General features: G+C 38.5%; 1 protein-coding gene across 1 annotated transcript in view; it reads right to left on the bottom strand.

Moving 5' to 3' along the window:
- LPXN (leupaxin) overlaps positions 1–14,317 on the bottom strand; it is a 47,655-nt gene that overhangs the window by 30,933 nt on the left and 2,405 nt on the right. The window contains exons 2-3 of the mRNA XM_010386359.2: positions 10,719–10,876; positions 4,428–4,474 (exon numbers count right to left, since the gene is read on the bottom strand). Of these exons, the coding sequence (XP_010384661.1) occupies positions 4,428–4,474; positions 10,719–10,876 (205 nt within the window). The remainder of the gene's footprint in view (positions 1–4,427; positions 4,475–10,718; positions 10,877–14,317) is intronic.

The raw sequence follows: 14,317 nt of genomic DNA, 5'->3' as shown, positions 1-14,317 counted from the left end.
TTTTTGTACATAATACAGTTGGCAAGTAACAAAGAACTTGGGCCTGCAAACTGCAAAGTTTGTGCTGTCTGTCCTGAATTATCTGCCAAAATAATGTTTAAAGGCTATATGGTTTTCAAATATATAATGTATTATATAATTTATTAAACCAATAATTTATTGCTGGACACCTAGATTGTTTTCTGTCATTATTATAGTCAATACTGCTAAACAAATATTTGCACCCATGTTTGATCATTTATATAGAGTAAATTTTAAGAAGTGAAATCACTGGGTCCAAAGGTATAAAAAGGTAACTGACTGTGGAATCATGTTTGTAATCAACATTAATCAACAAAGCTTAGCTAACAACGCACCAAACCAAAACCCTCTGTCTCACGACCACTCAAGCCTTTTCTCTCTCATCTGCACAAAGATGCAAAGCCACAAATAAAAGTAAATATTCTGTCTTTCACTCAATATATTTTCAAAAATGAAAACACACACTTACTACTTATCTTTATGTATTTACCAGCCAGGAAAAAAGTAGAAGAAAAGTGGATACTTTTCTCTCTTAAGAAGAAAAGACTATCTTTTGGACACGACGTGTCTCATGTTCACTTATTTTTGATCATTTAACAACAAGGAAAATATAAGAGGAAAATGGATATCTCTTAAGATAAAAGATTCATCTTTTAGGTACGACATGGCCCTCTACTAGATGCAAGATTTTTTATTTTAATCTGAGAGCAAAAATGGTCAAGTATGCAAGTAATTGATTCACTCCATCTTGGATGTTTCCAAGAAGGTACAGTGGAGCTTTTTCTCACAGCTCGGTCAGTCATAATCCCTTGGTAGGTGCTGCCACAGGCAAATGGCTTGGGAATACCAAAGGCAGCAGGACTGTGAACACATTCTGTTGCCCTATGCCCAAATGTAGAATAAATGCAGTTTCTTAGCAGGGCTTGTATATTCCTAAAAACCGTCCCATCTCACAGTTGGGGCAAATTTGTGCTTATTCAAAGAATTCCTACTGGTTTTTAACTAGAGTCCTAGTGCAGTGTAGAAAGGGAAACAGATCATTGTTATAATACTCCAACAGTTATTGAGTAAATAGTATAAAATTCTGTATAAGAAATGAGAGACTTTGAAGAGTTAATGATTACAAATTAAAGTGCCTGCTGCGGAAATATTCCTGAAAAGAGAAGAGCCTTTGATTCGTTCCCTGACCTTTTGAAGATAGTAAAGATGCTTGGCTATGTCATCAGCAGCAACTTACTTCATTGCTCAGAGATTTCAGTAACACAAATCACAAAAGATGCATCTAAAAGAATCCAGACTTAAGCAAGGGGCTTCATTGTGCTGAGTTTTTTTTCCCCTACTTATTTCTCTGTTATATTTTTATGACTTGTTCCTCTCGACTATTGGCAGAATTATTTTTGTTTATGGAAAAGATACATTTCTAAATTATTGCTTATGTTGCTATTGATTTGTAACTATACTAGAAATGTTATTCCATTGTTATATTCAGATCTAGTATTGAAAATACTTTCAAGGTATGTTAAAAGCAATGTTTAGTTCATTTAAGCAAGCCAGAGTACATAGCAGAAACAGAATGCAGGAATATAGTTTGTGTGTCTAATATCCCATTTATATGCTATTCTTGCCAGCTCAGAGTGACACCAGTCTCAGGGATGTGCATCCATCTATTATATATTTACTAGGTCACCTGGATTTTATGTCACTCTCCCACAGAGGCCTGCCTACACAGCAAGTATCATTCAGTAATGGGGAGTACCTCAAAGGCCAGTCAGGAAAACACAAACTACATGCATACACAGAAAGAATTTAGCCCAGAAACTTGATTACACAGGTGAGGGGAGAGCTAAGAAGCAAAACAGAAGACACTGAGTAACCCAGAAGCCACTACTACCCCTAAGCCAAAGGGACAAAGAAAAGAGGAAAAGTTACCAGAACTAGGCGCCCAAGTCAACAGGCAGAAGCTGAAACCACAGCAGACCTGTTGTGCTCCAGCTGAAGTCATAAAGAAGATAAAGCTGCTGACAGAGATCCTGTGGAAATAGAGCGACTTGAGGGGGAAATGCCCTGGATTTCATTGCTTTTTACCCTGCAGTCTTTCCACAGTGCCTCCCATTGGTTGAAGACAGTGAGGACCAACTGATCCTGGAGCCTGGAAAACCCAAGGGGTCAGCTCCCCTGGAGCAAGAGAAGGAGGAAATCATGGGAAATAGGCCAGAGAGGCCCATACTATGAGGAAGAGAGTGTCAATAAGTTAGTATTGGTAGACCATCAATTAATCAGTGCCAGATATACAGGCTGTTGGTTGGGCTAGTTTTCATGTTATATGTTCATGCATTCACTCACATTTCTTTTGGAGTCTTGGTTTCCTAGATTTAAGAAACCAAGTATTTACTGAGAACCTATTGTGTGCCAGCCACTTTTTGTTATTGTTTTGCTTTGTTTTTATTTTTCATAGGGGTTTCAGGGACTGGGGAGGGGCTAGGAGGAATTCTCACCTGGCAACATCCTTGGAACTAGAACAAACTGGCAATATGTATCAACAAATTGAACTCACCTTCACCAAAGTAAAAAGCATCCTTAAGAGGGAAGTTTTTTTTTTTTTTAATTAATTAATTAATTTTTTTTTTATACTTTAAGTTCTAGGGTACATGTGCATAACGTGCAGGTTTGTTACATATGTATATTTGTGCCATGTTGGTGTGCTGCACCCATCAACTCGTCAGCACCCATCAATTCATCATTTATATCATGTATAACTCCCCAATGCAATCCCTCCCCCCTCCGCCCTCCCCATGATAGGCCCCGGTGTGTGATGTTCCCCTTCCCGAGTCCAAGTGATCTCATTGTTCAGTTCCCACCTATGAGTGAGAACATGCAGTGTTTGGTTTTCTCTTCTTGTGATAGATTGCTAAGAATGATGGTTTCCAGCTGCATCCATGTCCCTACAAAGGACGCAAACTCATCCTTTTTTATGGCTGCATAGTATTCCATGGTGTATATGTGCCACATTTTCTTAATCCAGTCTGTCACAGATGGACATTTGGGTTGATTCCAAGTCTTTGCTATTGTGAATAGGTGCTGCAATAAACATACGTGTGCACGTGTCTTTGTAGTAGAATAATTTATAATCCTTTGGGTATATACCCAATAGTGGGAGTCAGGAATGAACTTCCATTCACAATTGCTTCAAAGAGAATAAAATACCTAGGAATCCAACTTACAAGGAATGTAAAGGACCTCTTCAAGGAGAACTACAAACCACTGCTCAGTGAAATCAAAGAGGACACAAACAAATGGAAGAACATACCATGCTCATGGATAGGAAGAATCAATATCGTGAAAATGGCCATACTACCCAAGGTTATTTATAGATTCAATGCCATCCCCATCAAGCTATCAATGAGTTTCTTCACAGAATTGGAAAAAACTGCTTTAAAGTTCATATGGAACCAAAAAAGAGCCCGCATTGCCAAGACAATCCTAAGCCAAAAGGACAAAGCTGGAGGCGTCACGCTACCTGACTTCAAACTACACTACAAGGCTACAGTAACCAAAACAGCATGGTACTGGTACCAAAACAGAGCTATAGACCAATGGAACAGAAAAGAGGGAAGTTTTAAGAAAACTTCTTGTAGCACAGTTCTTGCCTTATTTTTGCCTTGCATGTGTGCACTACTGACTGCAATCCTGAAACCAAATAAGGTGTAGTCTAGCACTCTTTCCCAAGCATGAATCTTTACTATCTATATTTTATGCCCTTTAATTTGTGTTCCAGAAAGTTGTCTGATGTTAAAAATTGCAAGCTATAACTAAGGAGAGAATAAGTAAATTCACCTTTTTATTTTTTCAGACTGCCAATTCTGCTTTAGCCAGGAGAAATTATTTAGTAAGCGTATCTGTTTCAATATGGAACTTCTCATAAAAGGAAATCCCTCTACCCATTATATAAATTTTGAGCAAATATGGAAAGAAAAAGTAAATACTCATCAGTTGGCCATGGAGACCCACCGTCTTAGTTTAACCCTCATCCTAGCTTTGACATTGTTAGAATCTTGCTGACGTTTCTTCAGGTGTGTTTTATCTTTCAGGAAACTGAAGCGTAACATCTGGAATAGTGTGGACAAAACATCTGTGGTAACTCTGGGAGTATTTACACTTTTTTAGGTGGTAATGGACATAGCAGGGCCCACTAGCCTAGACAACCCCTCCAGAAGCCAGGCACCTTGAGAAGTTGTCAAGTGAGCTTTGCAGAATTCTACCAATGTTCAAAGACTACGGAAAGAGGAGGATGATATGGGAGTTCTAATAATAAACACTTGCAAAACAAATTATCACCCAAACAAAGATTGATAACAATTATCTACTAACTTTAATTTTTAAAAGCATTTAATAGAAAAAAAAAATACCTGTAGACATTGAGCTCCTGGATATTGGTAGTATACACGAGCTGCGCCTAAAATATGTAAGTGACAAGAGAAGAGCAAAGAATAAATTTTTGTTATCAGAATGTTGAGGCTTAATGATACCCATGGTTAATAGATGTTTGTAGCTTTTAAAGGGGACTGACAAGTGGCATATCTATAAGTTCTTCTTTCACAAGACAGGGGAATTACCAGCCATCCCACAAAGAAAATCCAAATTCTAAACAGAGTAGTTGGCATGTGAACAAACACTGGCAGCCCCTTCTTGCCTAGAAACCACCGAAATAGAGTAGTTGACCCTCCTTAGATTAGAACCATAAAACAAATAAAATGGGTCAGAGCTAAGCTCCTTTAACTAAACAGGATGGTGCCTAGGGGGACACTATAATGTTATTAAACTTGACATATGAAAAGAAATAACATGTGAATCTAAAAGGTGGTTGGCCGGCAATTCATTTGTTTATTGAACAAGTATGTATTGAGGGCCTGTCATGTGCCAGGACTGAGGATGTAGCAGTCAAAAAGCAAAACAATCAAATCAAAACTGTAAGCCCTGCAGTTTACATTCCGGTGGTGCAAAACAGATAATAAATTAATATGCAAAATTAATCTTTTGGATAGAAGATGGGAAGTGGGGGGGAGATGGCAATTATAAATATACTGATCGGGGAAGGACTCACTGAGAATAGGATGCTTGAGCAAGGACTTATATAGGAGGTGAGGAAGGAAAGCAAGTATCTGGGGTCACAGGATCCAGGTCATGTCACACATCAGGAAAAGCACCTGGAGCTTCTGTGGAACCATGAGAAGGACAGTGTGGCCTGAGCAGAGTGAACCAGGGACACAGGGGCAGCAAGCAAAGGGGCCAAATCATGCAGATGGGGTGGCCACATCACCAAATGCTCAGACTGGGATATTTTTTAGAAAGAAAAGGGGTTCCAAAAGTCATCATATTATATCACTTTTAAAACATGTGTTTATTGGCTGGGCACGGTGACTCATGCCTGTAATCCCAGTACTTTGGGCACCCAAGGCAGGCGGATCACGAGATCGGGAGATCAAGACCATCCCTGCTAACACGGTGAAACCCCGTCTCTACTAAAAATACAAAAATTTAGCTGGGAGTGGTGGTGCGCACCTATTATCTCAGCTACTCAGAAGGCTGAGGCTTGGAGAATCACTTGAACCCGGGAGGCAGAGGTTGCAGTAAGCCGAGATCGCACCACTGCACTCCAGCCTGGGTGACAGGGTGAGACTCCATCTCAAAAAAAAAAAAAAAAAAAAAAATGTTTATTGACCCGAATTTGGTCTTATTATATTAGTGGAGCTATAAGATAATTCTATCCAAAATTTATTTTCAAAATAAAAATTTCCTGAAATATCTTAAAGTGATACAAACTTGTGAACATTCAAGCAACTTTAAAAAAATATTGGCCAGGCATGGTGGCTAACACCTATCATCCCAGTACTTTGGGAGGCCAAGGCAGGCACATCATTAGAGGTCAGGAGAGTTTGAGACCAGCCTGGTCTTAAGTGATCAGACACAGTGAAATCCCGTGTCTACTAAAAATACAAAAAATTTGCCAGGTATGGTGATGGGTGTCTGTAGTCCCAGCTACTCGGGAGGCTGAGACAGGAGAATTGCTTGAACCCAGGAGGCGGAGGTTGCGGTGAGCTGAGATCACGCCACAGCACCCCAACCTGGGCAACAGAGTGACACTCTGTCTCAAAAAAAAAAAAAAAAAATTGATTATCTGAACATTTTTAAATGGTACAGATAATTATTCTTGATATGTATTCACATACCTTAATTGGTTATTTAGATATTATTGTCCCTAGCATTGTAATGTGGACATTTTTCAGGAACATGCGTTTTTTTCCATTTTTTTTTTAAAAACAGTTATTATTTTTACAAAACTGCAATCTTTTTTCAAAATTTCATTTTGTGGTTAATATATTTGAAATTGTGGACAACTTTAATTGATGTTTCACTGTAGACTGTAATGTTTTTAACAGAGAACACATTTCTTCTCTAGATACTGATGAACCTGTAAGTTCTGCTAAATGAAGAATCTTTTCATTTTTTATATTAAAATATGTAAATATTTCAGGCCAATATCGTCATAGGTGCTGTCTTTCTACCTTCATTCAAAGCACTTTTGTTCAATAATTTTCTTACAAGATAAAACTTTCAAGTTGTCTATATCTGTGATTGTTTTAACATTTTGCCAAATCTAGATATTGCAAAATCATAGACTTTCACAATTTTTCTCCATTTTGGTGGAGAATAAAAATTTACGCAAATAAAATTAGAACTCAAAATACATCAAATATTTTTCTGAAGCACAATTGTCAAATTAGATAATTAAACCATATCTGCTTTCATCTTTTGATTTGTTCAATTCCTTCTTGGCTTTTGTAGGAAAAAATTTGAGCTTCTTCCTTTGCAAGCCTTATTTTACATAATTGTAACTTGCTAAAAGCTTCAAAGGCTGAATTTTCATGCTACAGTCATTGAGTAATCGATCAAAAATTTTCAATTGGTCTTGAACATAATGCAATCTAAATTTGGGTTGCTTTACAAAGTGGTTTTTCAAAGGCTCAGGCATTCCCAAAATCCAACTGATGACACACAACACAGACAGGAATATACATATAGTAATTCTGAAATGTTTCCTTGCATGGTAGTATTTGATATCAGCTTCTGTCAGAAAAGTTTTGTAGATCAGTTATATAATCTGTGTGTGTGTGTGTGTGTGTGTGTGTGTGTGTGTGTGTGTGTGTATTTATTTATATTTATACATTTTGACAATTTGTTTCTATTTTGACCGACAGAATACTGCAGCTTGTTTGAATGCAGTCACAAATTTTGTGCACATTACAACCAATTCCAAGTACATTTCTGCTCCATAGCTTGTTAACTTGGTAAGACTATTTTATCGCAATGTGTGCTCTATTAACATTTGTATTCCTATTCTTAAAACAAAACAACAGTTTATATTCAATGTTGAGCTTTTCAACTAAATTTACAGTGGCATTAACAATGTCAGATGTTTCACTTTTTGACTAGGAAATAAATTCTCACATATTTTATTTTGATTATTTGAATTAGATAAAAAATAGAATTGAAACATTTCGGAATTAATACATTTTTGAACTGAGACCTTTAACGACACTATTATAAAAAACATTATTTGAAGGTTTGCAAAGGAAAATCACTCATTAATTATTACCAGCTTACTTACAAAGACAAGAAAACGTGGAATTGAAAATGAGCAAAATTAATTTGTGAGTTATTTGATACTAATGCGAAGGTGTGCTTCACAATGATATATACACAGGCCTCCAGCAGCTGCCATGTTGAAGTCATTTTAAGGCATGTTCTTCTTAAATTATTAACTTTGGAAATAGATGCCAAAGCTTCTTCACCATATTTGTACCTTCTGGTTTTCAAAGGGATAGTGAGCCTGTATGGTGCATGGTAAATATTGACAAATATTTTCCAAATGTTGCATATTCGTTATCAGCTTTCTTGAGACAATTAAACATGTGCGTTTTGTTTTGGTTTTGTTTTGAGCTAACTGCTGAAAGGGTTTATTGTAAAATTGTAAAATTAAAAAGGTATTACCATATAATAAAAGAAATAGAGCTTCACATATACAAATAATAACAAAACTGCTTTAATAAAACAATTAGGTTACACTATACTCTATGGCAAAATTACTTAGCCTCTATTTCCTAAAATTTGTATGACATTAAGCCACAATTTCTCCCATTTTCTACTGACTCTGAGGAGGTTCCAGGCATCTCACAGGCCACCCACCACACGACCATGGGAGGGCATGAGTGGTGGTTTGCCAAGTGGCCAGCAGGGGGAAAAGCCTCAGAAATGTTTCTGCTACCACTGAAGATCAGAAGAGTTAGCTATCTCTGACTACTTATGCTTGAGCTCTTAGCTTTAACAGCCAGCACCCTGGATATAATTCTTGAAAGGTTGCTGCTAGCTAGGTTTCATCTGAAAGGAATCAAGAAAAATGACAAGTTATCACTAGCCATCTTTTGCATTCAACCATAATTAAGTCAGAATTTGGCTGGGCACAATGGTTCATGCTTATAATCCCAGCACTTTGGGAACCTGAGGCAGGCAAATCACCTGGGGTCAGGAGTTTAAGACCAGCCTAGTCAACATGGTGAAACACTGTCTCTAATAAAAATACAAAAATTAGCTAGGCATGGTGGTGCACGCCTGTAGTCCCAGATACTCAGGAGGCTGAGGCAGGAGAATCACTTGAACCTGGGAGGCAGCGATGGCAGTGAGCCAAGATTGCACCACTGCACTCCAGCCTGGGTGACAGAAAGAGACTCTATCTCGGGGAAAAAAAAAAAAAAAGAACACTGTTCACTGAATATGTGTTCTATACACTGCTAGATGAGACCATGGAAGAAGCTGGAAGTAGGTCTGTTAAGCCATACTGGCTTACTTAATGCAAATACTGGTAAGAAAACTTTAAACAAAATTGAAAATCTGGGGTAAAAAGTAAAGTTAATAGGATGTGACAAAAACAAGCATAAACCCAGGACTGTCTCAGGTAAACCAGGATATATGGTCACCCCAGAAAGATCAACGTAAGACTATGGCTTTTACTCCAAATGAGATAGGGAGTCATTGTGGGGTTTTGAGCAGAAGAATGACAGGGTCTGACTTTAGTTTTTAAAGGTGCCCCTGGCTGCTTGAGAACAGACTGTAGCGGGGGAAAGGGCAGGAGACCACTTAGGAGCCTACAGCTATAATCTAACATTGAGAACAAAGACAATGGTCCCCTAGTAGAGAGACAAATTCATATCCTTAAAACTGTGTATGTGTTTGGAGAAAAGAACAGTTAGGGGGTAAACCACCCCTGAGCTCAAATTTCAGGTCTGTGCTTCTGGTTATTTCATGTAGGGAACAATGACAAATCAAAACATCGTAGTACAAAATTACCAGCTATGAAGAGCATCTACTTAATTCATCTTACACTAATTCCATTCTCATCAAGCAACCTTTTAATTATAACGTACGTCCATATAGACTTATCCATAGGAGGAGAATGCATATATGAGTAAATACAGCTGCTTTGCTTGATTGCTTTAACTGTAACCATAAATTAATAAATTTGATTTCTAAGTTCTGTGTTTTTGTTTTTTGTTTGTTTTTTGAGACAAGCTCTCATTGTGTCGCCCAGGCTGGGACAGAGTGGTGCAATCATAGCTCACTGCAGCCTCGACCACCTGGGCTTAAGTGATTCTCCTGTTTCAGCCACCTGAGTGGCGGGGACCACAGGCACATGTCACCACACCCTGCTCATTTTTAAATTTTTCGTAGAGACAGGAGTCTCACCATGTGGCCCAGGCTGGTCTCAAATTCCTGGCCTCAAGTGATCCTCCCACCTCAGCCTTCCAAGGTGCTGAAATTAGAGGCCTGAGCCACTGCACCTGCCCTAGGTTTTTAAAATATATATATAATCACTTGTCAGTTTGGTTAGCTTCAGTTGGTTCCCTAGAGCTTCATCATCTCTGTGTAAACTAATAATTGAATTTCCTAATCTATTCAGCAGAAAATAAGACCTGGGAAGTGGTGACCCTAAAAAGTCACCCTGAGAAGACTTCAAACATTCCAGTCAAACAGCAATATGCATCTCTGATGCCCCCACAGTAACAGAATATTCCCAGTGAATCAGACAATACTCTGCCTGTGACCATGCGCTCATTAGAAAAAATTTAGTTCTTGGCCAGGCACGATGGCTCATGCCTGTAATCCCAGCACTTTGGGAGGCCGAGGCAGGCAGATCACCTCAGGTCAGGAGTTCGAGACCAGCCTGGCCAACACAACGAAACCCAACTCTACCAAAAATACAAAAATTAGCCAGGCGTGGTGGTGCGTGCCTGTAATCCTAGCTACTTGGGAGGCTGAGGCAGGAGAATCACTTGAACCTGGGAGGTGAAGGTTGCAGTGAGCCAAGATCATGCCACTGCACTCCAGCCTTCGAGATGGAGTGTGACTGTCTCAAAAAAAAAAAAAAATTAGTTCTCAAAAACTCAAACTCATTCCTCTGCGACAATTTTCTCAATTCTCCTCCTCTTTCCAAAAACATCTTTAGATTAACACTGAGGCATTATTTTTTCTCTTTCTTGGATATATTATTCTTCTTTCATATCATTTTATGTGGGATACAATTAATTTTCAGAAATGCACTCAAACATCCATGTTTAAGGACTATAATAATTATGAAAAGTTACCGGCAAGGGACTTGTGTTATCCTGAACAGAAAGGATCTCCGAAGTCTCGTCAAGGTTACTCTCCTTTCTGGAATGTTGATCCAGGGCAAGAGGAGCTGGGTTGGAATATTCATCACTGTCCTGAAGGGTGGAGCGTTCCAGTTCCTCCAATAAGGCATCTACACCATAAGAAGTAAGAGAGTCATGACAGAGAATATTTAAGTCTCTAAAGTCATTTTCTCCTTAAGTATCTTCACTGTGCCCACATTCATCTCCTTCTTTTCTTCAGTTATGGCTATTTTCAAATACTTTCCCTTATTCCTTATTTCACTTCAAGAATGTGGTGAATTCTATCAAGAAATGTTTAATGCCTCCATAAATTGTGGTTTGTTTCTTATTTTCTATGGTTGCATTCAATTTCATAGTCTCATGCTATAATTTGATTTTTTATACTACACGTATTAATTTTCATCATTCATTTAGGGTAGACTGCCCACAAATATCCCTAATTATTTAGAAAAAATAAAACTGGGCTGGGTATAGTGGCTCATGCCCGTAATCTCAGCACTTTGGAAGGCTGAGGTGGAGAATCCCTTGAGCCCAGGAGTTCCAAAACATAGCAAAATCCAGTCTGTATTAAAATACGAAAAAGTCAGCCCAGCATGGTGGCGTGCACCTGTGGTCCCAGTTACTCGGGAGGCTGAGGTGGGAGGATCACCTGAGCCTAGGTGAGCCTGCCGTGAGTCGAGATCACGCCACCACACTTCAGCAGCCTGGGCCAAAGGAGTGATACACTGTGTCTCCAAAAAAGAAGAAGAAGAAAAAAAAAAAGACAAAAAAAGAAGAAAGAAAAAAAATCATAAATGCTTTTTTCTATCAGAAAAATATAAGCAATTATATCACCATTTTTCAAAACATACGAGGGAAATAACACTTTTTTTTTTTTTTTTTTTTTTTTTTGAGACAGAGTCTTGCTCTGTCGCCTGGGCTGGAGTGCAGTGGCCGGATCTCAGCTCACTGCAAGCTCCGCCTCCCGGGTTTACGCCATTCTCCTGCCTCAGCCTCCCGAGTAGCTGGGACTACAGGCGCCCGCCACCTCGCCCGGCTAGTTTTTTGTATTTTTCAGTAGAGACGGGGTTTCACCGTGTTAGCCAGGATGGTCTCAAACTCCTGACCTCGTGATCCGCCCGTCTCGGCCTCCCAAAGTGCTGGGATTACAGGCTTGAGCCACCGCGCCTGGCCAACACTTATTCTTAATCCTAATATTTTTTCTTAAATCTTAACAATTATCCTGAGCACATAATAAAATTCTCAAAGCAAGGTATAAGTATTCTGTCTTTTAGGGTGTGGAGAGAAAAAATGGGGAGAAAACTGAGATATTACAAAATCAAGTAAGATGTTGCAATTTAAATAGTTGGGATTTGTTACTCTTGTAGTTTTTTTTTTTTTTTTTGGAAAAGTATTTTACTAGTACCTATCTGTTATAATGAAATAAATAATAATAAAAAGTAACACACGCCAGGCACTGTGCTCAGGAGTGTACACATTTCATTTAATCATCCTAACACTTTGAGGCAGATGATATTATTGTCCTTATTTGGTAGATCACAAGAAAGAGACAAAAATAATTTGCTTAAGCTCATGAGTGCAGAACCAGGACTTGAATCTGGGCTATCTGATCCCTAGCCCCTGCACTACCTGAAAGTTAGGAGTTCCAGTCTCCTGTCTTAGACATATTCTCTGGGTTATCTTGAGCATGTCATGTCCTTCTCTGATGCAGTTTCCTCATCTACATAACAAGGCAATTGGATTAGAACAGTATTTTTCAAATTATGGCTCAATACCCATTAGTGGATCTCTAGTGGATTTCTTACCACAGGTTATAGTTTTTGAACTTTAAACACAGAATTATATTATATCTAAGGACCTGTCTACATCTGAAGTTCTCACATAAGGAAAATAAACTTCACAGGTCATGTAAAAAAAACCCAGATTTTTCATTTATTTTAGATTTTGGAGGAATGAATATTTCTTAATGGCACTAGAAGAGATCTAATCCTTTTTTTTTTAACACATGAAATCTACAGAGCTTTCATAATCATTCATTTCTCAAAAATGTTGACTTTTATGTACCATTTTAGAGATAAGCAAACTGAACTAAACTTTAGGGCAAATGAGTAACTGTAATGGGAAAAAAGAGATGAGGGGGAACCTATAGCATTAAAAAGTTGAGAGACTTACAATTAATTTCAGTGTATGAACTTTATTTGGATAGTTAAATCTACTTAAAAATGAAACAATCAAGACTATTGCACACTGACTGGATATTAAACAATATCAAGTAAGTACTGTTTATTTTAAGTGAAATAATTATATGTGATAATATTAAGTAATTCTGTTAAGTTTTTAGGTGTGATAATGGTATTTCACTATATATATATATATATATATTTTTTTTTTTTTTTTTTTGAGACGGAGTCTTGCTCTGTCGCCCGGGCTGGAGTGCAGTGGCCGGATCTCAGCTCACTGCAAGCTCCGCCTCCCGGGTTTATGCCATTCTCCTGCCTCAGCCTCCCGAGTAGCTGGGACTACAGGCGCCTGCCACCTCGCCCGGCTAGTTTTTTGTATTTTTTAGTAGAGACGGGGTTTCACCGTGTTAGCCAGGATGGTCTCGATCTCCTGACCTCGTGATCCGCCCGTCTCAGCCTCCCAAAGTGCTGGGATTACAGGCTTGAGCCACCGCGCCCGGCCTATTTCACAATATTAAGGAATTACTATTAAAGCTGTTATGGTTATGGCAATGGCATTACAGTTATATGTATAAACATATTTATTTATTTTAGAGGTTAGTGCTAAAATATTTACAGATAAAATGACATCTGAAATTGTTTTAACATAATTAAACAGCGGTGAAAGGAATGGGTGGGCATATGTATGAAATAAGATTGAGGAAAAATTGTTTAAACTGGTTGATGGGTATATCAGAATTCATTAAACTATTTTCTCTACCTTTGCATATTTAAATTTCTTTATAGTATAAGGTTTTTAAAAAGAAGTACAAATAGGCCGGGCGCAGTGGCTCATGCCTGCAATTCCAGCACTTTGAGAGGCCAAGGCAGGCGGATCGCCTGAGGTCAGGAGTTCGAGACCAGCCTGACCAACATGGAGAAACCTGGTCTCTACTAAAAACACAAAATTAGCCAGGCAAGGTGGCACATGCCTGTAATCCCAGCTACTCGGGAAGGCTGAGGCAGGCGAATATTTTGAACCTGGGAAGCGGAGGTTGCGGTGAGCCGAGACCGCACCATTGTACTCCAGCCTGGGCAACAAGAGCAAAACTCCGTCTCAAAAAAAAAGGGAGACAGAAGAAAGGATAACTAAGGTAGAAAGAGAAAGAAAACTTTTTGCCTCAGATTTTTATTAGCCAGACCCCACACCAAATTTGAGAATTTTGAATTTTTATTCTGCATCTTTCAATTAAGCTAGACCCCCTTTCTTTTCAATTTTCTAAGCTTTGCTCTAACTAGAAGCTAAAGATCCTCCTGAGCTCAAAATTAAAAGCCATTTACAATAAAGAGTATAAGAGAGAGGAAAACATACCACTAAGAGCAGGAAGTTGC

Source organism: Rhinopithecus roxellana, chromosome 15 (assembly GCF_007565055.1).
Source record: "Rhinopithecus roxellana isolate Shanxi Qingling chromosome 15, ASM756505v1, whole genome shotgun sequence".
Classification (NCBI taxonomy): Eukaryota; Metazoa; Chordata; class Mammalia; order Primates; family Cercopithecidae; genus Rhinopithecus; species Rhinopithecus roxellana.
Note: the sequence above shows the minus strand (reverse complement) of the source record. Positions and strands in the feature narration are given on the sequence as shown.